The sequence below is a fragment of the Somniosus microcephalus genome, chromosome 15 (genome assembly GCF_052327205.1).
Source record: "Somniosus microcephalus isolate GS21.2 chromosome 15, FLI_Smic_1.0, whole genome shotgun sequence".
In the NCBI taxonomy this organism is placed as follows: domain Eukaryota; kingdom Metazoa; phylum Chordata; class Chondrichthyes; order Squaliformes; family Somniosidae; genus Somniosus; species Somniosus microcephalus.
In genome coordinates this window covers 28,859,476-28,881,124 of record NC_141001.1, presented here as the reverse complement: position 1 = coordinate 28,881,124, position 21,649 = coordinate 28,859,476, and the positions used below count along the sequence as shown (strand labels likewise).

Below are 21,649 nucleotides of genomic sequence, written 5' to 3'. Positions count from 1 at the left end.
CTTTGTACTTTATCTTCAACCTTGCAACTCGTGCGCCTTGGCTAAGCAGCACGGGTGGAAAAATGAAAATCAGCATATACTGGAGAGCGGATTTTCTGTATCATTTTATTAAAGAATAAACAGTCCGTGATGTTGAAATAAATGTCTCTCTTTATGGTTATTAGGTCTCCGCGATGCTATAAACTTAGACACGTAATGAATTGCTGCTGATAGGTTTATAACCAGGCGTGAATAATGATGCACTTCTTGAACTATGTCCACACTGGGCAAAGCAAAACAGAATACACAGTACAGAGCTCGCCAGGGATCTGCACAAGCAGGAGATGAGGCCTACAAGACACTGTTCACTGCCACAGGATAGTGACTGTCATTCTGTGCGTGCAGTTAGGAAGGCAGGACAGTGACTGCAATATTGTATGTACAATTACCAGCACAGGACAGTGTCTGTAATACACTGGGTGTGGTTCCAAACACAGGACAGTGTCTGTAATACACTGGGTGTGGTTCCAAACACAGGACAGTGTCTGTAATACACTGGGTGTGGTTCCAAACACAGGACAGTGCCTGTAATACACTGGGTGTGGTTCCAAACACAGGACAGTGTCTGTAATACACTGGGTGTGGTTCCAAACACAGGACAGTGTCTGTAATACACTGGGTGTGGTTCCAAACACAGGACAGTGTCTGTAATACACTGGGTGTGGTTCCAAACACAGGACAGTGTCTGTAATACACTGGGTGTGGTTCCAAACACAGGACAGTGCCTGTAATACACTGGGTGTGGTTCCAAACACAGGACAGTACCTGTAATACACTGGGTGTGGTTACAAACACAGGACAGTGTCTGTAATACACTGGGTGTGGTTCCAAACACAGGACAGTGTCTGTAATACACTGGGTGTGGTTCCAAACACAGGACAGTGTCTGTAATACACTGGGTGTGGTTCCAAACACAGGACAGTACCTGTAATACACTGGGTGTGGTTCCAAACACAGGACAGTGTCTGTAATACACTGGGTGTGGTTCCAAACACAGGACAGTGCCTGTAATACACTGGGTGTGGTTCCAAACACAGGACAGTGTCTGTAATACACTGGGTGTGGTTCCAAACACAGGACAGTGCCTGTAATACACTGGGTGTGGTTCCAAACACAGGACAGTACCTGTAATACACTGGGTGTGGTTACAAACACAGGACAGTGTCTGTAATACACTGGGTGTGGTTCCAAACACAGGACAGTGTCTGTAACACACGGTGTGGTTACAAACACAGGACAGTGTCTGTAATACACTGGGTGTGGTTCCAAACACAGGACAGTGTCTGTAATACACTGGGTGTGGTTCCAAACACAGGACAGTGTCTGTAATACACTGGGTGTGGTTCCAAACACAGGACAGTGTCTGTAATACACTGGGTGTGGTTCCAAACACAGGACAGTGCCTGTAATACACTGGGTGTGGTTCCAAACACAGGACAGTGCCTGTAATACACTGGGTGTGGTTCCAAACACAGGACAGTACCTGTAATACACTGGGTGTGGTTACAAACACAGGACAGTGTCTGTAATACACTGGGTGTGGTTCCAAACACAGGACAGTGTCTGTAATACACTGGGTGTGGTTCCAAACACAGGACAGTACCTGTAATACACTGGGTGTGGTTCCAAACACAGGACAGTGTCTGTAATACACTGGGTCTGGTTACAAACAAAGCCAGCAACAGCCTTGGCAGAGTAGAAGATAGAGGACTAATTTGCGTCCATTAATTGCGATGCCCATCACTGTCAGAACAGGAGGGAGCAACACATTTAGAAGATTCAAAACATAAGGTGGGTTTGCAAAGATATATTGTGAAAAATGAGAAGCAGACTACTCAATCTTCCTCCCAGCAGGCAGTTTCAGTATTGTTTGTTGCACAAAGCACAAGTCAGGCTGGGATCAGTATTAAACCTTCTCGACACTGCTTTTTTGCAAGCAGGCATTCAGAATTGCCCAACATTGCCATCTAGTGCTTCCACAGCAAACCTTTTTTTAAATTGCATTTTTATTTATTTTCTAACATTCTCCCATCCCTGGTATTGCCACCCCCCACAACTCTAGCAGAGAGCCAGAGAACTGACCCTAGGGTGTCTAAGACAGGGGAGAAACAGCTGAAGTTCTTGCTGAAACAACACAAAAAAAATTCTGCATGGACCATTATTTTGTTCTGTATGAAATGGGGGAGGACTTTGAACAAAAAGGTGCCCCCCCTAGTCTAAGCTTCAAAACAAAAACGTACAGCTATGTGCTCGATCGATGAAGTCTGGCATGAAGCTGTGCACTTATGCCTGTGGATGTTGACAATCTCACTGAGCTGTTTACTATGGCCTGTGCCACCCACGTAGACAATACCTGGGAATCCCCACCGACACCTGGGAATCCCTGGCCCAAGACCGCACAAAGTGGAGGAGAAGCATCCGGGAAGGCGCCGAACACCTCGAGTCTCTTTGCCGGGAGCAAGCGGAAGCCAAGCGCAGGCAGCGCAAGGAGCGCACTTCAACCCAAGCACCCGCCCCCTCAACCACCGTCTGCCCACCTGTGACAGAGACTGTAGGTCCCGCATTGGACTCATCAGTCACCTGCAAACTCATTTTTAATGTGGAAGCAAGTCATCCTCGGTTCCGAGGGACTGCCTAAGAAGAAGACCTACTGCAATATAGAGCAACGTGAAACCAGCACGCACGATCTCCTTAGCTTGTCGCCAGCTCTCTTGCATTTACAGTGAGTGAAACCCACTGCGGTCGGATTACTACTTTCAGGAAAGGGTTAAAAAAAATTCAGAACCATCTGTTCTGATGAAGCAACAATCCTTTTGTTATATTCCGATAGGGCAGCGAGACAAAGGTGAGCAATGTCATCCGTAATGCGCTATAAAGGTGAAATGGTGACACCAATACTAAATATAGAACGACAATTGGAGGTGGTGAATTCTTCTGATAATTACCCAGTTGCAATGCAGCATCATCCTACAACTGAAACATATGCAGTACTGAGGGAGTGCTGCACTGTCGGAGGTGCTGCATTTTGGATGAGATGTTAACCCGAGGCCCCTTCTGCCCTCTCAAGTAGACGTAAAAGATCCCATGACACTATTTGAAGATGGGCAGGTGAGTTCTCTCCGGTGTCCTGACCAATATTTATCCCTCAACCAACATCACTAAAAAACAAATTTTCTGGTCATTATCTCATTGCTGTTTGTGTGATCTTGCTGTGTGCAAATTGGCTGCCGTGTTTCCCTACATTACAACAGTGATTACACTTCAGAAGTACTTCATTGGCTGTAAAGCGCTTTGGATCATGAAAGGTACTATAGAAATGCAAGGTCTACTTGCTTTTTATACTGATGGAGGAGGACAGCAAGTACTCTGCCCTGCTGGCTCTGGCTACTTACAGGCTTCTTTTAGTTTCTCCTTGTCATAATGCAAGGCTTCGTAGTCATGCATGCTGATCCGATTCACACGTATCTTCAGGCGTTCTGGCACCGTCTGCTGACTGAAGCAGATAATAAATCATTTTAATAGAACAAGCTGAAAGCTTTCATGCGGAGAGTCAAATTTTAACCGTACAGTGAAGCTGAAAATAACGGACCACAGCTTCACACTCCCGTCTGCTGGTTAACATCTTTGGTTCAGGAAAAAAAAAAAGGTTCTGCAGATGGTCAGGAAAGTATTGTGATGTTTCCTCACTATTTTAGTGAGAGGCTGTCTTTCATGCCCCTGTTCCATCTTAATCCCCATGAGGATTGTACAAGTGTTCCTGCACTACACCATGAAATTAGAACAAGATAATTAGAAGGAGAACCTGGTAGAATGTTCTCCTTTCTTGGGTCTCTTATTGCACGCATCAACACAGATCAGTGGGAGCACTCTTGCCTCCGAGTCAGAAGGCTGTGGGTTCAAATACCACGCCAGAGACTTGAGCACAACAATCTAGGCAGGCACTCCAGTCCAGTACGGAGGGAGTGCTGCGTTGTCGGATGAAATTTTAAACCGAGGCCCGTCTGCCCTCTCAGATGTAAAAGATCCCATGGCGCTATTTCAAAGAAGAGTTGGGGCGTTCTCCCTGGTGTCCTGGCCAATATTTGCTGTGTGCAAATTGGCTGCTACGTTTTGCACATTACAAGAATGACCACACTTCAAAAGTACTTAATTGGCTGCAAAGCACAAATGTAGGAAACACTGCAGCCTATTTCTTTGCTTCCCTTTCTTCCTTCCTTCCTCTTTTCTGTACATAATGGTCCAGGCAGAGATCCGATGCGGTGTCTGTTTGCACAGTTAATGCTTTCCTTTATCAACCCTACTGCGAATCCTCATACGTTCCGATCGCCAAGGCTTGCGAGACGCCCTCCCCACAACGAGTTCTCAACATGAAGGTGCTGGACAGCTGCTTGTCCCCCCAAGTAGCGAGTGTGGGAAAACTGGAGGAGGAGGGGTCAATTTTCAACTTGCCGTCTGGGCGTAAAACTGTCGTGTCGTGGGTCGTTGTGGAAATCGCCCGCTTTTCATTTCCATTTAAATCAACGGAATGTAACATAGGAACAGGAGGAGGCCATTCAGCCCCTCGAGCCTGTTCTGCCATTCAATCAGATCATGGCAGATCTGTATCAGCACCATTTACCCACCTTTGCTCCATATCCCTCGATACCCTTACCTAACAAAAATCTATCGTCCTCAGTCTTGAATGCTCCAATTAACCCAACATCTACAGCCTTTTGGGGCAGAGAATTTCAGATTTCCACTGCCAGTTGTGTGAAAAGGTGCTTCCTCATTTCACTCCTGAACGGTCGAGCTCCAACTTTAAGATTGTGCCCCCTTGTTCTGGATTCCCACACCAGAGGTAATAGTTCCTTTCTATCTACCCTATCGAATCCCTCTATCATTTTAAAACCTCAATCAGATCACCCTTAACCTGATAAACTCAAGGGAACACAAGCCAAGTGAAAGGGGGGTTTGTACAGGAGCCAGTTTTACACCCGGGGGACACGTTGAGAATCTACTCCAGAGTCACTCTGGGGCCTGCTGGTGTGCCAGTCAATGGCACTTTCTTAAGTGGCATTGCAGAAGAGTTGGGAGGTGGTGTCTGGCTGTCTGCCACAGATGGGGCAATAGGCCAGGGTGAATATTACACATTCATGGTGAATTTATACAGGTCGTTCCTCCTCTGCACGCACACACACAGCTCAGCCACGAAAAGAAAACAAACAAAACGCAGACACACAGCTCCAAAAAGAGAGACACACTCAGAGCCTGCCATATTCGCAGCTTCAAAGTCCTCTGTAAAGCAGCTGTTCCTGTAAATATTGCTGACAGCTCTCTCCTCAGTTGCAATGAGTGGAGACAGCCCTGGTCACAGTGTGCATGTCAGCCAATCCCTGGTGTTCAACAGTAAACTGGCAGTCAATCCATTCTGGTGACACTTCACTTTCCTGGTGGGATATATTTTACCTGATCACTTCCTGAAAAAGTTACCTTAAATTTAACCCCATTAAATATAATGAAGAAATATAAATTATTAATCGTAGTACAGAATTCATTTGCCAAAGCCACTCACCATTAACCAACTTCACTGCAAAGCACTAAAGGTTTTTGTCACCAACTTATATTTAAGAGTGCATCTCCATTAATAGATGTATATTTTAGACAGGAAAAGGGGAGCACAGGCAACATCATCAGGAACACAGAATGAATAACTGGGGTAGAAATCCATCTTGGGTGGCAGTGCGAAGCAGGCGGTATCGCACGGGCCACCCGTTCTACAACCCGCTCGCTAATCAATTCAATTAAAGTCAATGGAACTGAATAGCAGACAGGGCACTTAATGGGCGGACAATGTGATACGGCCCGCTTCGCACTGCTACCCAAGAAGAATTTCTACCCCACTGCGTTTAAACATAATTCGGAAAAACACTCCTCGAATTTCCCCGATCAACTGAGCACTTTGTGTTATTTAGCTATTAAGACTTTAAAAAAAACATATTGCTCAATATATATATTTTAGCATTTGATATATATAAACTATTTGAGTACTTCTCCAAAAGTTGCCCGACTGTGATATCTTTCCTTTGCAGAAACTGATGCATGACAGATATGCGTTCCATTAGGACAGTGTCCCCAGAAATAAAATACTCCACCTCCCACTGTGCGGGGGCAGCTGTCATTATCTGAATCAGAGCTTTAAGCTTTACATCCTTTCTTCATCTACTGCAACTTCTTCCTATAAATGTAATAAGAACAGAAAATGCTGGAAATACTCAGCAGGTCAGGCAGCATCTGTGGAGAGAGAAACAGAGTTAACGTTTCAGGTTGGTGACCATTGACCTGAAACTTCAACTTTGTTTCTCTCTCCACAGATGCTGCCTGATCTGAGTATTTCCAGTATTTTCTGAATTTATTTCAGGTTTCCAGCATCTGCAGTATTTTACTCCTATAAATCTAACACTCACTTCCTGTAACACTTTGGACATCATGTTACTTCCAACAAAGCTGTCTGTCACGTTTAGAGACCCACCTACATATTGCTCTTACCCCTCATCGACTTCTCTCAGCTCTTTCTCCATCCACAGCAGGACCACCTTGACAGCTGGGGGGGAAAACACTCGGTCCCCTCCCCCAGTGCGGCCTCTCAGCTTCCCCCTTCCCCAACCCCCGCCCTCCTCTCCGGTTTCATCCTCTGTCTCACCCTGACCCATTTTAGTCCTTTTTAGCCCATCAGACTTACAAATGTGGTAGCCAAGGAGTGGCCGAGTCTTCTGCTTCACTCAGATTGAAGTACGAAGTTCACTATTACTGTATTTGCCTAGTGCCTCCCTCTCCAATCCTGAGCTTTAAAAAAAGCAGAGATAAAAACGAACATATAATGCAAGAAACTCTCTTTTAACCGACACCTAAATAACCGGAAATCTCTGTTAACCGGCAAAATTCAGGAGTAGGTTCAGGTAAGTTTTACTTCAGATTAGTGGCAGTTCCTGGATCTGTGGCTGTGTAACTGGGGTTCGTGCACTTGTTGCTAAGCAACAGGGATGCTTGGTCTGTGGCCGGAGTTCCTGCACATGTTGCTAAGCAACAGGGAAGCCTGGATTTGTTGCGGTGTACGGAGCTCTCGTACCTTTTAAACTATACCTCTCTGTAATCCGGACTTTTTGATAAACCGGCACCACGCCGGTCCCGTTGGTGCCGGATAATAGAGTTTCCCGTAGTAATATATGATGTGCACTTCCCAGAACAATCATGGCATGTGATCCTGAAAATACTATTAATGCTCCTCCAATACTGTGTAGTAAAACTACTGGGGGTCATTTTGACTGCGATAGTATAAAACAGGCGATAGCCCGTCGACAACCCCTTTTACAACTCTCCCATTGCAGTCAAAGGAAATAAAAATCATGAGAGATGTAAAACGGGCGGTCGCATGTTTTACACTATCTGCCCCCCTAGTTTGATTTATTCTTTTGCTGTAAATCAGTGGTCCTGATAATAGATTGTATGTTTCTTGGGATAAACAGTGTAAACTCAGTGAGGAATACCACGGGAGATCTATTCATACATCTTGCACAAGTTCATCATGCACTGTATCAATTTCAGGCAGTTTCTAATACGGTAACCTCATTACATGGGCTAAGCTGCAGAATTTGAGTGATAATCACTTGTTACTCTCCCAACGACTAACCTTTATAAAAGCAGCCGTCTACTTAAAGAAAGATTTTCACCAGGAGTAATTACTTATAAACACAATCACATCTACATCTTCCCTTCCTTTCCCTTTCAGTTTGCTTGATTTAAATTTTATATATATATTTTAACTGCGAACACTGTTGAGATCATCAGGGATCTGGCTGGGAGGAGTAGCCGGGCCTGGAAGATGTGATGTCATTAAGGAACGGTAGATCCACTGGTTAAAGTTGCAATGCTCAATTGAGCCTGTTGCTTTGCAATTGTTAAATCCGAACCCTCACACTCTTAGGCACCATAATGCCCCGATCTAACTTTACAACTGACGGTGTTTTGTAGTGCTCTCTTGTTCCTGTGTTTTTTCATTCTTTCAAACTTCTATCACGAGAAGGCACAATGTGTCAAATCTAGCTACCAGTGAGGTAACTGGGGCCAGTGGACTGTGGCAGTACTCGCTAAACATGCTGTTACTAAGGACGAGATTCTCACAAAATGGCTGCTCCCATGATGCCTCAGAAACAGTTTTCAACAGGAGCTTTTTTAAGTGACAGGAAAAGGCCCTTAAATCTGACAAGCCTGACCCTTGTCCGTAGATTAACTCTTCCCATTTGCTCTAGCACTCAATTCCTTCTCCTAGGAAAGTTCATCTAATTGGCTGTTTGAAAGCATCATACACAAGAGTAAGAGGAGGCCAGAGAACGAGAAAATTAGGAACCAAGGCATCCTTGGAACCACTAATACCACATGACAATTCCAGTGAATCCCTTCGTCCTTTAAGTTTAACGAAAGTTCCGAAATGGTTCATGACGCGTGCGTGTGCATTGATACTCACTCATTGAGCAGAGGAATAGACGTCCTCCTCTTGGTCTTCTGGACCATGTTGGCCTGATTCCGCAACGAGATGCGAATGACAGAGGGCGCGAGCTTGCACGGCTCCCCATCCACCTGCATTGGAATCGACTTGTACGTCGTTAGTGTCACTTCGCGGCACTGGTTGAGCCGTTCCCCATGTCCGCCAACTTGCAGAGCAGCCTTGGTTACAACACAGATTGAGAGAAAGTCAACTCAATAAAGAGACACGCCAAGATTAAAGGAAAACCATCAGCATCAAGTTACATTTCCTTAACTCACTTTAAGGACCTCTGGTACAGTTTGCAGGGGTAGAACCCATTGTGAGACATGTAAGTGGCCCCCAAACTAGAAATGAAGATACTGCCCAGGAAAAGTCGGGGTCAGTCAAAAAAACTGAGCTGGAAACGGGAATTATGGCAATCCAGGAAATCCGAACAGACAATAGCTGAAAAATGGTCGGATATCAGGCACCGAATAATTTGAGAATGCAGCACGTTGGTGCATCCAGGCTAAAATGGAGCAAAAGCAGGGAAATAGAGTCGAGGTGCAGATCAGCCATGATCTAATAGAATGGCGGAGCACTCGAGGGGTTGAATGGCCTCCTTCTGTTCCTAATATTACTAATTGACCAGTAAATAAAAGCAAGGAGGGGGTAAACATTCCACTTTAAATTACAGCCAGCACAGACTGATCCAAGGCTACGGAAACATACCAATGATGCCATGGTGAAGCCAATCACCTCGATGCAGCCGTCGTCATGGCGCTGTGGCTCGAAATCATGATGCTCGCTCGGATTCCCCCACGGCACAGTGCCTGCACAGTACCTGCAAGTACATTACGGCAGAAAGATTTGGTACGGGATTATAAGAACGCACTTTTATAGTAATCACCAGATATGTAGATGGGCCAAAAGTTCAGCAGCAGTTCCTGACGGCTGTCTCCACTCACCAGGACTGCCTGGAGCAGGGTTTGAACCCTGACCCTTCTGACTCAGAGGCGGGATTGCCACCACGAAGCCAAAGGCTTGTTTTTGGTTCTGAGGTGGAGTGAAGTCACATGCCACTTCCCAGCCAATCGGCAGTCTTGTTAAGGCCGACCTGTTATCATCTACGGAGGGGATTTCCCTTCCCCGCCCCACAACTCCTGTAGGGTCAGTGCTGGGGCCTGAGTTTTGAAGTCATTTTAAAATTCAACTCTACAAAGTAACATTAATGATTCCAGACAAATTCAACATTTTGGAATGCTGAGCCCCGTCAGCTACGTTCACTCCCAGCATTTCATGATCACCTACAGTGTCAGCTTTCCACGGGCCAGAGATTAAAATCAAGATTTATTTCTCAATTTTTATGGAGAGAAAAAACACACCTCCTTTAAAAACTAATTTCTCCAGGTCCCTCTCCTGGGATGGAGGGGGCAGTCGGACGACTTTCTAAGAGGCCTCTTGCTGTTGCCGCCGAGAGACTAGTCGCTCAGGGACGGGCACAAGCCGCCAAGCCCGGCCTTCTCCCATTGGGTTACCACCCGCAGTGGTGCGACCGGGATCAGAAACTCGAGCCCCAAACCCGAGGTTGTGTCCGAGGTGGATCCAACACTGTCTGCCGCTTCACCACTCAAATCATGGAGGAAATGCTTCAAAGGTTTTATGTGCAAGATCTAAAATGTAAGGCGTGCTCTTTCTCCACAGGAACACCCTCCTCTAATAACTCTATACAGATCCAAGATTATTTAACCTCTAACTGCAGCGTTGAAAATGATGATCAAGTGGAAATCCCTAATTTGACGTAGCTCACTTTGAGCACTTTTCAGAACGGCGGCGAGACTGTCAAAGGTGCCGTCTTTCCGATGGGACATTAAACCAAGTCCGCCCTCTCGGGTGAACGTACAAGATCTTAAGGCAGTATTTTGAAGAAGACAAGAGGAGTTCTCTCCAGTGTCCTGGCCAATATTTATCCCTCAACCAACATCACTAACAACAGATTATCTGGCCATTTATCTCATTGCTGTTTGTGGCACCTTGCGGTGCGCAAATTGGCTGCCACGTTTCCGACATTACAACAGTGACTGCACTTCAAAAGTACTTCATTGGCTCCAAAGCACTTTGGGACGTCCTGTGGCCGTGAAAGGCGCTATATAAATGTAGGTTCTTTCTTTCTTGAATGTGTCGACATGGATCTGCTGATGACGGAGTTGAACAAGCAGCTGCTTCTGGTGCTGGCTGGATTGGGCTGCCACATGGGGCACACGCACTCAGGCAGCTTCCCCTAGAGGGCATGTTTTACCCATCTCTCTCCTTGGTAGACAGAAAGGAGAAGAATGGAAGGGGCAAAAAATTTAACCAAAGAGCCCTTTCGTGCCAAGCCCCCCACCCCTGGCGGGTCAAGAAAGGAATAGCGGCGACTTCCATTGGCTGGATGGTCCTTGTGTCTGACCGAGCAGGGACTGAACAATAAGCACAATCCCACACACTGGTGGAGATAATCAAACTGCAAAATGAATTAGACAAACAATCTCTTCAAAATGGTTAAATTTAAATGATAAAATTCAATTCGCCATGAGTTTAAAAAAAAATCCTTTCCGGACAAATTATTTCTTTCCTCTGAATGCGGAACAGATTGAGCAATGAGTATAATTGCACATGGATGATGCTCACAGGGGAAGGAGCAGCATCTTGAGTCTCCGAAACAGCAACTGACCCCGAATGGACTGATCGACTTAAACAGTGCTAATATTGACAATTTGCTCTGCCAAACAACAGTGGGACACACAGGGCCAGCAATGATCAGCAAACTCAATTAACAACAGCTCAATAAAGCAGACGCTGCCCATCAATGTGCCCCCTGCCCCACCCTCACCCAGATCACTGGCTCCCATATTCCACTTCACCCTAATTGCAGAGTTAAATCAAAAGAGACGACAGCGTCTGCGCAACCCTCGCATCAGGCATTTGACATTTCTTTTGATCTATTTTCCCCCAGATATCCCAATCCACCATCCTTTCCCAGGGTTACATCCCATTCCCTAGACGTAGGCCCGTAATTTCCGATAGGAGACTTCCTGCATGCGGATGTCTCCTATTGGGAAAAAATCTACACCCTTACCGGAGGGCTCCCGAGGTCCGTCCATTTACGAGCCTGGGCCTCTCCACAGTCGAAATGCGCAGGGCCCACGTATCCCAGGGGCGCAGGAGGTTCGCAAGCGTCCCTGGGATCACGTGGGCCAGGTGAGCCAACGGGAGAAGGGAATCTCCCTTCATACTTTCGACAGATAGACCTGTCAAATATATGAATGGCGATCACCCCAAAAACACATAAAAACATGAAATACATTTTTAAAAAACCATCATGTTTATAAAATGATTAAAATTATATTAAATTAAATATTTTAAACAAAAATTTCGTTTTTGAAAAAAATAATTGAAGTGTTTTACGGGGCTAAAAATAAACTTATCTTTTTAAAAATTATTTTAAAATTCTAAATGAGTGAAAAAATTTTTACATTTTAAAAAAACTTTTTTTTTAAACTCTTATGCTGGTAAAATACCAGGCGTAAGATTTCTAAGGGTTTTCTGCGGGCGGAGATTCTCCAGAAAGCGGAACTATCCGCCCGCAGAGGCCCTTCTCCAGGGCAGGCGTCCGATCTGTCAAATTGGAAATGCTGGTTTTTAGCGCATGAGCTTCGCATGCCTGAAACCGGCATTTCCGAAGTCCCTATGGGTGTGTACACAGCCCGTACACACCCGTAGGGATGGGAAAATATGGGCCGTAGAGAATGTGGCGGGGAGGGGACTGTTGCTGGCCCCTGCCTTGTGGTACAGAAGTCTCTCTCCCCCATCCCCCACTGATAATGAGCCAGGTGGCACTGCATGCTGAAGATCTGACACGCTAAGCACCAGAGCAATTCAGTGGGCAATTCGCATCACAGCGAGTTCCTAATCTCAATCGTGTTACTGCAGGCTGACGCCAAGCACAGTCCAGGGGCTTCACTATACGGTGCGTGAGAAAATCAGTCACCCTGGTCTGCTCTCCTCGGCCTTAGTTAAGGAGCTGAACTAATCAAGTCTCCAGCCAGTCCACTCAGCTGGGGAGCTGGATGGTGCAGTGAGAGAATAAATGCCGGTATTATAAATGGTAAATGATAAATGAGGCTGTTGAGTGGAGGTCAGAGGTCAGGTGGCACTCCACCAGGAACAGGAAGCTGGAAAAGCAAAAGATCCACTTCAAAAACAAAAGAGCTCAATTTTTCCCAAAAAAGCTGAGTACAGGCTCTTGAGCCAGAAAATAAAAACATCTGATTTTCAGCGACAGTAATCACCATCAGCTCAAAGATAGCTATTAAGGCCTGATCCTACATCACTGCCATTTGACATGGAACTCCCTACATGTGCAGTGGTACTCACTCACTTACCTGACGGTGTCAGTGTCCTAAGCAGACTCAATCTGCTCTCTGTTGTTTCGTGAAATTCCAGCTGATGTGAAAGCTAAGACACAGAGCTGTTGATCGCTAGAGGCTGTTGTGTGTAAACCAGGTCCTTCCACTGACATACTGAGACTCTACAGAGGCTGATGGGATATTGGCAAAGCCTGGGTGCAGGTCCAATGCCCAGAAGTAGGAGGGGAGAAGAAACGGACTTAACAAATTGGGGATGAAATATCTAAGCGTCGTCCAGCTGATTCACTGACATTACTTTGCAGCCTACACGCTAGGCAGGTTGACACATTGGAGGTTTGGTACTAGGAAAGGCCTTACCTTGGAATGTTGAGGAATACGATGCACTGCAGCTTTAGGTCCTGAATCTTTGACGTCAGGTCTGTCCCGTCACACTGTTAGAACAAGGAGAGATGATCAGGCGATGTTTGTGACTCAGCCTGAAGGACTACAGCATTTTTTTGTGTGTGATGCATCTGACTGGGACACCATTTAGCCCTTCTCTGCTGAAGTCTAAAATGCCCATTATAGTGAATTACAACACCCATCCCACCCCCCCCAATCTGCATCTCCCCTCCCAGGTTTCCCGCTTCCATCGTTCAGTGTTTAAACCGGGATTGGAATTAAAACATAATTTAAACACATAGCTACAACATGCTGAACCTGTTTTACAGAACTTTCCCTCGTTCCCTTAGAAGCACATTACCTCCAACTCCGAGCAGCCCCGATTAATCCACACAAGAGACGGTTAACAACAGTGCATGGAATTGGAGGGAACCTATTGACTTGGATAGGAAATTGGTAAGGACAGGAGACAGAGAGCAGGGATAATGGGTATGTACTCCAATTAGCAGGATGTGACCAGTGGAATCCCCAGGGACCTGTACTAGGGTCTCAGGTTTTCACTATATTTATATAAATGACTTGAATGAAGGAATAGAGAGCCGTATATCTAAGTTTGCTGATGACACCCAAGTTAGGTGACACAGTAAATAGTGTAGATGGGAGCAGAAAGTTGCAAAGGGACATTGATAGATTCAGCGAGTGGGCAAAACTGTGGTAGATGGAGTTCAATGTGGGAAAAGTGTGAGGTCATTCACTTTGGACCCAAGAAAGATGGATCAGAGTATTTTCTAAATGTCGAGAAGCTAGGAACTGTGGATCAGTAGAGAGATTTAGGGGTACAAGAACAGAAATCACTAAAAGCTAGTGGACAGCAAGGTTCCCTTCCTGCAGGTCCCATGCAGCTGGTGAAAAACCACACATGCGCGGAATTCTGAAGGGGCTGCACGGGCCAAAAAGTACTAGAGGGAATATTGGTAGACAGGTACAAAAAAATAATTAAAAGAGCTAATGCAATGTTCGCTTTTCTCTCAAGAGGGTTGGAGTACAAAAGGTGGCAGTTATGCTCCAGCGATACAGAGCGCTGGTTAGACCTCATCTCGAGTGATGTGTTCAGTTCTGGGCACCACAGGGAGGATATATTGACCGTGGGAGTACAGTGCAGATTCTCCAGAATGATACTTGGGCTAAAAGGGTTAAATTATGAGGGCAGGTTGCATAGACTAGGCTTGTGTTCCCTTGAATATAGAAAATTAAGGGCTGATCTAATTGAGGTGTTTAAGATGATCAAAGGAGTTGATGGGGTAGATAGAGAGGAACTATTTCCTCTGGTGGGGGAGTAGAGAACAAGGGGCTATAACCTTAAAATTAGAGCTAGGCCGTTCAGGGTGAGGCCAGAAAACATTTCTTCACACAAAGGGTAGAGGAAATCTGCAAAACTCTTCCCCCCCCCAAAAAGGTGTTGAGGCTAGGGGTCAATTGAAAATTTCAACACCGAGATTGATAGGTTTTTCTTATGCAAGGGTATTAAGGGTTACGGAACCAAGGCGGGTAAATGGAGTTAAGGCATAGATCAGCCATGATCTAATGGAATGGCGGAACAGGCTTAATGGCCTACTCCTGTTCCTATGACACAGGTCCTCACAGGGTACTGGGGACGTGACACAGGTCCTCACAGGGTACTGGGGACGTGACACAGGTCCTCACAGGGTACTGGGGACGTGACACAGGTCCTCACAGGATACTGGGGACGTGACACAGGTCCTCACATGGTACTGGGGATGTGACACAGGTCCTCACAGGGTACCGGGGACGTGACACAGGTCCTCACAGGGTACTGGGGACGTGACACAGGTCCTCACAGGGTACTGGGGACGTGACACAGGTCCTCACAGGGTACTGGGGACGTGACACAGGTCCTCACAGGGTACTGGGGATGTGACACAGGTCCTCACAGGGTACCGGGGACGTGACACAGGTCCTCACAGGGTACTGGGGACGTGACACAGGTCCTCACAGGGTACTGGGGACGTGACACAGGTCCTCACAGGGTACTGGGGACGTGACACAGGTCCTCACAGGGTACTGGGGACGTGTCACAGGTCCTCACAGGGTACTGGGGATGTGACACAGGTCCTCACAGGGTACTGGGGATGTGACACAGGTCCTCACAGGGTACTGGGGATGTGACACAGGTCCTCACAGGGTACTGGGGATGTGACACAGGTCCTCACAGGATACTGGGGATGTGACACAGGTCCTCACAGGGTACTGGGGATGTGACACAGGTCCTCACAGGGTACTGGGGATGTGACACAGGTCCTCACAGGGTACTGAGGGTACGACACAGGTCCACACAGGGTACTGAGGATGTGACACAGGTCCTCACAAGGTACTGGAGAAGTGACACAGGTCCTCACAGGATACTGGGGATGTGACACAGGTCCTCACAGAATACTGGGGATGTGACACAGGTCCTCACAGGATACTGGGGATGTGACACAGGTCCTCACAGGATACTGGAGATGTGACACAGGTCCTCACAGGATACTGGAGATGTGACACAGGTCCTCACAGGGTACTGGGGATGTGACACAGGTCCTCACAGGATACTGGGGATGTGACACAGGTCCTCACAGGGTACTGGGGATGTGACACAGGTCCTCACAGGGTACTGGGGATGTGACACAGGTCCTCACAGGGTACTGAGGGTACGACACAGGTCCACACAGGGTACTGAGGATGTGACACAGGTCCTCACAAGGTACTGGAGAAGTGACACAGGTCCTCACAGGATACTGGGGATGTGACACAGGTCCTCACAGAATACTGGGGATGTGACACAGGTCCTCACAGGATACTGGGGATGTGACACAGGTCCTCACAGGATACTGGAGATGTGACACAGGTCCTCACAGGATACTGGAGATGTGACACAGGTCCTCACAGGGTACTGGAGATGTGACACAGGTCCTCACAGGGTACTGAGGATGCGACACAGGTCCACACAGGGTACTGAGGATGTGACACAGGTCCTCACAGGATACTGGGGATGTGACACAGGTCCTCACAGGATACTGGAGATGTGACACAGGTCCTCACAGGGTACTGGGGATGTGACACAGGTCCTCACAGGATACTGGGGATGTGACACAGGTCCTCACAGGGTACTGGGGACGTGACACATAACCTCATCTATTGTGTTTTCTAGATAATGACCGTGCACTTACCACCACTTTGATGTGTTTGGCTAAATCTTTGGAACTTCCCATAAGGAAATCTGAAAATGCCGTCTGGAGAATACAAGAGAGGGTGATACAGTTACACGGGCGAGCAACACTGAAAGAAAATATGGGATTTAGTGTTTCTCCCATATAAATCGAGACCAAAACCATTGCAGAGCTTTTTGAATAAAAAACAGTTTTAAATTAATTATCTCCTTCCCTCCCCCTCCCCTTCCCCATATCAAGCCCTGGAGAATGCAGGAGGAAACACTGTTCCTAGGCCTATGCTGATACCACTTCAGCTACCGAGAGATGCATGGAAGTGGTTGAATGTGGCATGGCCTCTATTTTCACTCCTGCCTTGGCCTCTGCTCCCCAAGGACCTAATGCCAATTCTCTAGACCTCACGTCCTGGGCATATCTCATTACCATACAGCACAGCGCAGGACACTGGTACACAGACACACTCGACAGGCAGGCCATCAAGAGGCGTTGAATCTTCCATGAGTTATATGCTACAAGTAAAATACAACTTCTCATCCCTTCTCCCCTTTGCCAGATTTACCATGCTTCCATTCCCTCTGCTATTCTGCTGTAACCATTTACATATCCTCTGGACCCATCTTTTGTTTCTATACTTGCCTCGTAATCACCTGCTTTTGCCTTGCACCAGCATCCCTTTTGTCATTTAATTACTCCTGCTGTCCACCCAATCACTGACCTTCCCCATTTGTTCCTTTCCTACACCCGCCCGTGCGCATCCCCCCCACACCCCACCCCCCACTTGCTTAAAAACTGTTAAATATCTAATATTCTGTTCTGATGAAAGGTCATCGATCTGAAACGTTAACTCTGTTTCTCTCGCCACAGATGCTGCCTGACCTTGCTGAGTGTTTCCAGCATTTTCGGTTTTTACTTCATAACTTCATCCCTTAGTGTATGCAATTAGTGCAACCCTGTACCAGCAGCAAACCATTTCATTTAAAAAATAAATCATGGAAAAGTTGCACGCTCCTACTGAGAAGTACCACAGATGAGCAATGCAGTCAAATGTTCCTTTTAAACAGGCTGTAAATAGGGCTGGGCTTCTGGTATCGTCCAACTATGAAAGACATTCAACAGTCAGAGGCTTATGCTGAATTGTTATTACTACTTACCCCAGCGTAGAACATTTTATTCCTAAATCGACTGTTAAATTTCTCTGGCTTGGCCTCTGAAAGAGGAAAATGGGCCTCAGTGACAGCTTACAATTAAACTGAACTACAAATCACTCAGCCTGCCATTCAACATTGAGCCCAGCCATCATTTACTGTCATGTGCGCTTTCAATCCACAATTCTGATTATAAATAAATATTGCTCCTCTTTTTAAAAAAAAAAAATGCCAGAACTGATTTAGTACTGAAATTGAGGCTGTCTAAATCTTTTATTTTAAACTGACAGCTATTCAAACTCTGCATTGTGAGCATTCTTTGGGTTTCAATCCTAAAGACTGCCACAGCTTGATTTAACCGGGAGAAAAGGAGAATGTTGACGTGAAAGACTTGGTGTTAAATTAGCAGCATGTTATCGAGTGTATGTGTGGCATCTCAGCCCACAGGTGTGAGGATCTCACTAATATGGGGGTAGAGCAGGAGCTGGAAAATGCTCAGCTCTATTTGCAGTGATGTTTCTGCAGCTCAGTGATTGTCTACAAAGTCAAAACGTCGCACATCACCAACACAGGTTGGGAAGTTCTGTCAGCAGAGACACTGCCCCTTTAAGAACCAAAAGAGTGAGCAAAAGCTATTGAAAGGGGAAAAATTGAAATATGTTGAGAAAAATAAGTGTCGGGTAGTATAGCACGAAGGGGCTTGGTTTACTATCCGGGCAAGGGTCAATATAGTACAACACAACATTTTAAAGATCGGATAAGAGCTGCCAGCCTTGCAGCAGATAATGCGGAAGCTGTGCAAACAGAGGACCTCAGCTTAAACCACAAAACAAGGCCAGACATCAAATGAGTCACACACACAGGTAGATCAAATCACAGACATAGAACAAAGCCAGGAACGATAGGATTGTGGGAGACCATAGCTGCAGGAAAGCAGAAGGAATTAAACAGTGCAAAGGTTAGAAGTTGCAGCCTCAGCTTTACTAAACTGATTGTTTTACTAAGATGATTAATATAGTTATCTTTGTAACATAGGTGAAAACAATGTGACGCGATTTAGGTAACCAATCATTAAATGTGCGTGCAGGGTACAACACAATCAGATTACTAGAAAGGATTGTGCACGAGGTCAACCATGTATACCTATGTGTATAAATGTTTAACAATTGCTGTAACAATTGGGAGAAGCCTGGCTAAGACAGAGCAGACCGTCTCCCCACGCGTGCGAATAAAAACTACTTGAACTCTCGATCTCAGACTTGTGTTGAGTATTTAAAATTACTTCACAACACTATCAAGTCACAACACTATCAGAAGAAGTCAAGCTGGCATTTATTGCCCAGCCCTAATTGCACTTGAGAAGTTGGTGGTGAGCCTTCTTCTTGAACTGTTTTGGTCCTTGTAGTAAAGTTAATCTCACAGTGCTGTTGGGGGAAGGGGGGGAGAAACAAGAGAGATAGAGGGTGTCGCAGGCAAAGAGTATAGCAAAATAGACAGAAATCGGGGCTCCAAATAAGTGGACTTATTGGCCAGTGTGACGTGCCATGGAGTGGCCAGACACAGGTTCTCACAAAGGCCCCCAACATGGGTGTCTCCAACCTCAGTTGGGTTGCCGTGGAGATGTGCAAAACTCAGGTGGTACACAAAATGGAAGTCACAACAAAAAAGAAAGTGACTACCCTTTTAATGTGGCAACATCGTTTTACAACAGAGGTTTTTATTTGTCCAGCGATGATCTCCCAAGAAATTGGTCAGGGTTCGGAGGGAGGGGAGGAACAAATGCAAATTCACCTCTAAGGCTGCAAGGAACATTTCCCATTCCAACATACCTCTGGACTCATGAAACTCCAGAGTCACGTGGGCATCAAAGCCAAGGCTGAAGTAGTTGTTGAAGACGTCAAGTGGGAGCTGTGAAGAAAAAGGCAAACGCAGTTACATGAGAAAACAGAGCGTTACAGTGAACACCAAACTTTCCATTGGGTGCTGTCAGAGGGCAACAATGCACGGTGAACAAAAAGGTAGGGTTAAAGCCGCACGGCCAGCTGGCGCATCAATGTGCCATGCTCCTGTGGTAAGTCATGTGATCGGCCCACATGTAGGGCCACTCTCAGCCAGATGTGTGTAGTGGACACTTTGTGCTTCTCTGATGGGTGCAAAAAAAGGAGGGTGCGTCACACTGAAACCCCCTCTTGTACCGGCTGGTGACTCAATCCAGCAGGGAAAAAAGCACTGGCCCAGCCTGCTCATCCAGAGAATAACACATGCCGAACGACAGTACTACCGAACGACAGTACTCCATATACTAAAAGGATATCGAGGCTCTGGAGAAGGTGCAAAAAAGATTCACAAGAATGATAGCAGAACTGAGAGGTTATAATCATCAGAACAGAACAGGCTGTTTTCTCTAGAAAAAAGACCGAAAGGTGAGCTAATCGAGGTCTCTAAAATTATGAAAGGCTTTTATAGGGTAGACGTAGAGAAGATGTTTCCATTTGTGGGGGGGAGTCCAAAACTCGTGGTTATAAATATAAGATAGTCGCTAATAAATCCAATAGGGAATTCAGGAGAAACTTCTTTACACCAGAAAGTGGACTGACCAATTAATACTTTCAAGCACTCGTCCAGGCATATCAACTGTACGGACAAGGTCTGCACTGCTGAAACCGCCACTGGTCCTTCATTCTGTGTCAAGAGACTGCACAGCAAGGTCCCACAGACAGCAATGTGATAATGACCAGATAATGTTTTTTTTAGTAGTGTTGCTTGTGGGATAAATATTAGCCAGAACTCCCCTGCTCTTCTTCGAATAGTGCTGTGGGATCTTTTAAGCCCACCTGAGAGGGCACACGGGGCCTCGGTTTAACGTCTCATTTGAAAGATGGCACCTCCGACAGTGCAGCACTCCCTCAGCACTGAACTGGAGTGGCAGCACAGATTTTGTGCTCAAGCACCTGAAGTGGGAGGCGAGAGTGCCACCCACTGAGCCACAGCTGACACCTGGTAATAATCACTAAATGACCTGATCAACGAGGACACTTTCCCAAATTAAAATCAATCCTCACCCATAAAGTAACGGGAGTGAGGAAGCAGAGTTGGCTGCTTTTATCCTGGATGCACCGTACAACTTCATCTTCCAATCATACAGCGCCTTTAACGTCGCCAAACATCTGAAGGCGTCTCATTAGGAGTTGGGAGAAGAGTTAGGGGAGATGGCCATGGGTGTGGCTGAAGAGGTAGGATTTAAGGGGACCTCTGAAGGAGGAGAGTGATGTAGCAAGGCAGAGGGGTTTAGGAACAGAGCTCCAGCATGTGGGGTGAGTTGGCTGAAGGCTCTGACACCAGTGACATGAGGGGTGGGGTGGGGGGGAGAAAGGGGGTGACAAGTACTGTCAGTCAGAGGTTCAACTGGGGACATAAGGCTGGAGGAGGTTGCAGCGGGCAGATGGAAGGAGGCCAGGTGAGGAATTTGTTAATAAGAACAAGGATTTTGAAATGCTCAGGGAAAGTGCGGAGGTCACAAGGATAAAGGGTGAACAGTAGGACTTAGTGTGGGATAGGACGCAGACTCTGAATGAGTCAGAGTCTACGTGTGGTGGAGCACGGGAGCACAGTGTTGGAGAAGTCGAATCTGGAGGTGGTGAAGGTGTGGCCATGGCGATGAGGTAAGGACAGAGACAAACTTCAGAATAACCTCTAGTGTTAACTCTGCTGTTCTGGCTCTGTATTCCTGCATTACTACAGTGACTACACTTCAAAAGTACTTAATTGGCTGCAAAGAGCTTTGGGACGTCCTGAGTTTGTGAAAGGCGCTATATAAATGCAAGTCTTTCTTTTTACAGAACAGAACTCTGACTGCTGTTCAGTCTGTTGTCCTGTCACCAGGGCTCCTAAACCAGACGGGACCAACAGGCTTTTTCTGCTTCGGTGCGATCTCAGCAGTGAATACAA

The 21,649-nt window shown here is 46.4% G+C and overlaps 1 protein-coding gene across 9 annotated transcripts in view; it reads right to left on the bottom strand.

Moving 5' to 3' along the window:
• dgkza (diacylglycerol kinase, zeta a) overlaps positions 1-21,649 on the bottom strand; it is a 516,902-nt gene that overhangs the window by 243,059 nt on the left and 252,194 nt on the right. For all 9 annotated transcript variants that reach the window (XM_086007591.1, XM_086007594.1, XM_086007592.1 and 6 more), the window contains 7 exons: positions 19,531-19,609; positions 17,708-17,763; positions 16,557-16,619; positions 13,306-13,379; positions 9,272-9,383; positions 8,540-8,739; positions 3,432-3,532 (listed from right to left, as the gene is read on the bottom strand). In XM_086007591.1, the coding sequence (XP_085863717.1) occupies positions 3,432-3,532; positions 8,540-8,739; positions 9,272-9,383; positions 13,306-13,379; positions 16,557-16,619; positions 17,708-17,763; positions 19,531-19,609 (685 nt within the window). The remainder of the gene's footprint in view (positions 1-3,431; positions 3,533-8,539; positions 8,740-9,271; positions 9,384-13,305; positions 13,380-16,556; positions 16,620-17,707; positions 17,764-19,530; positions 19,610-21,649) is intronic.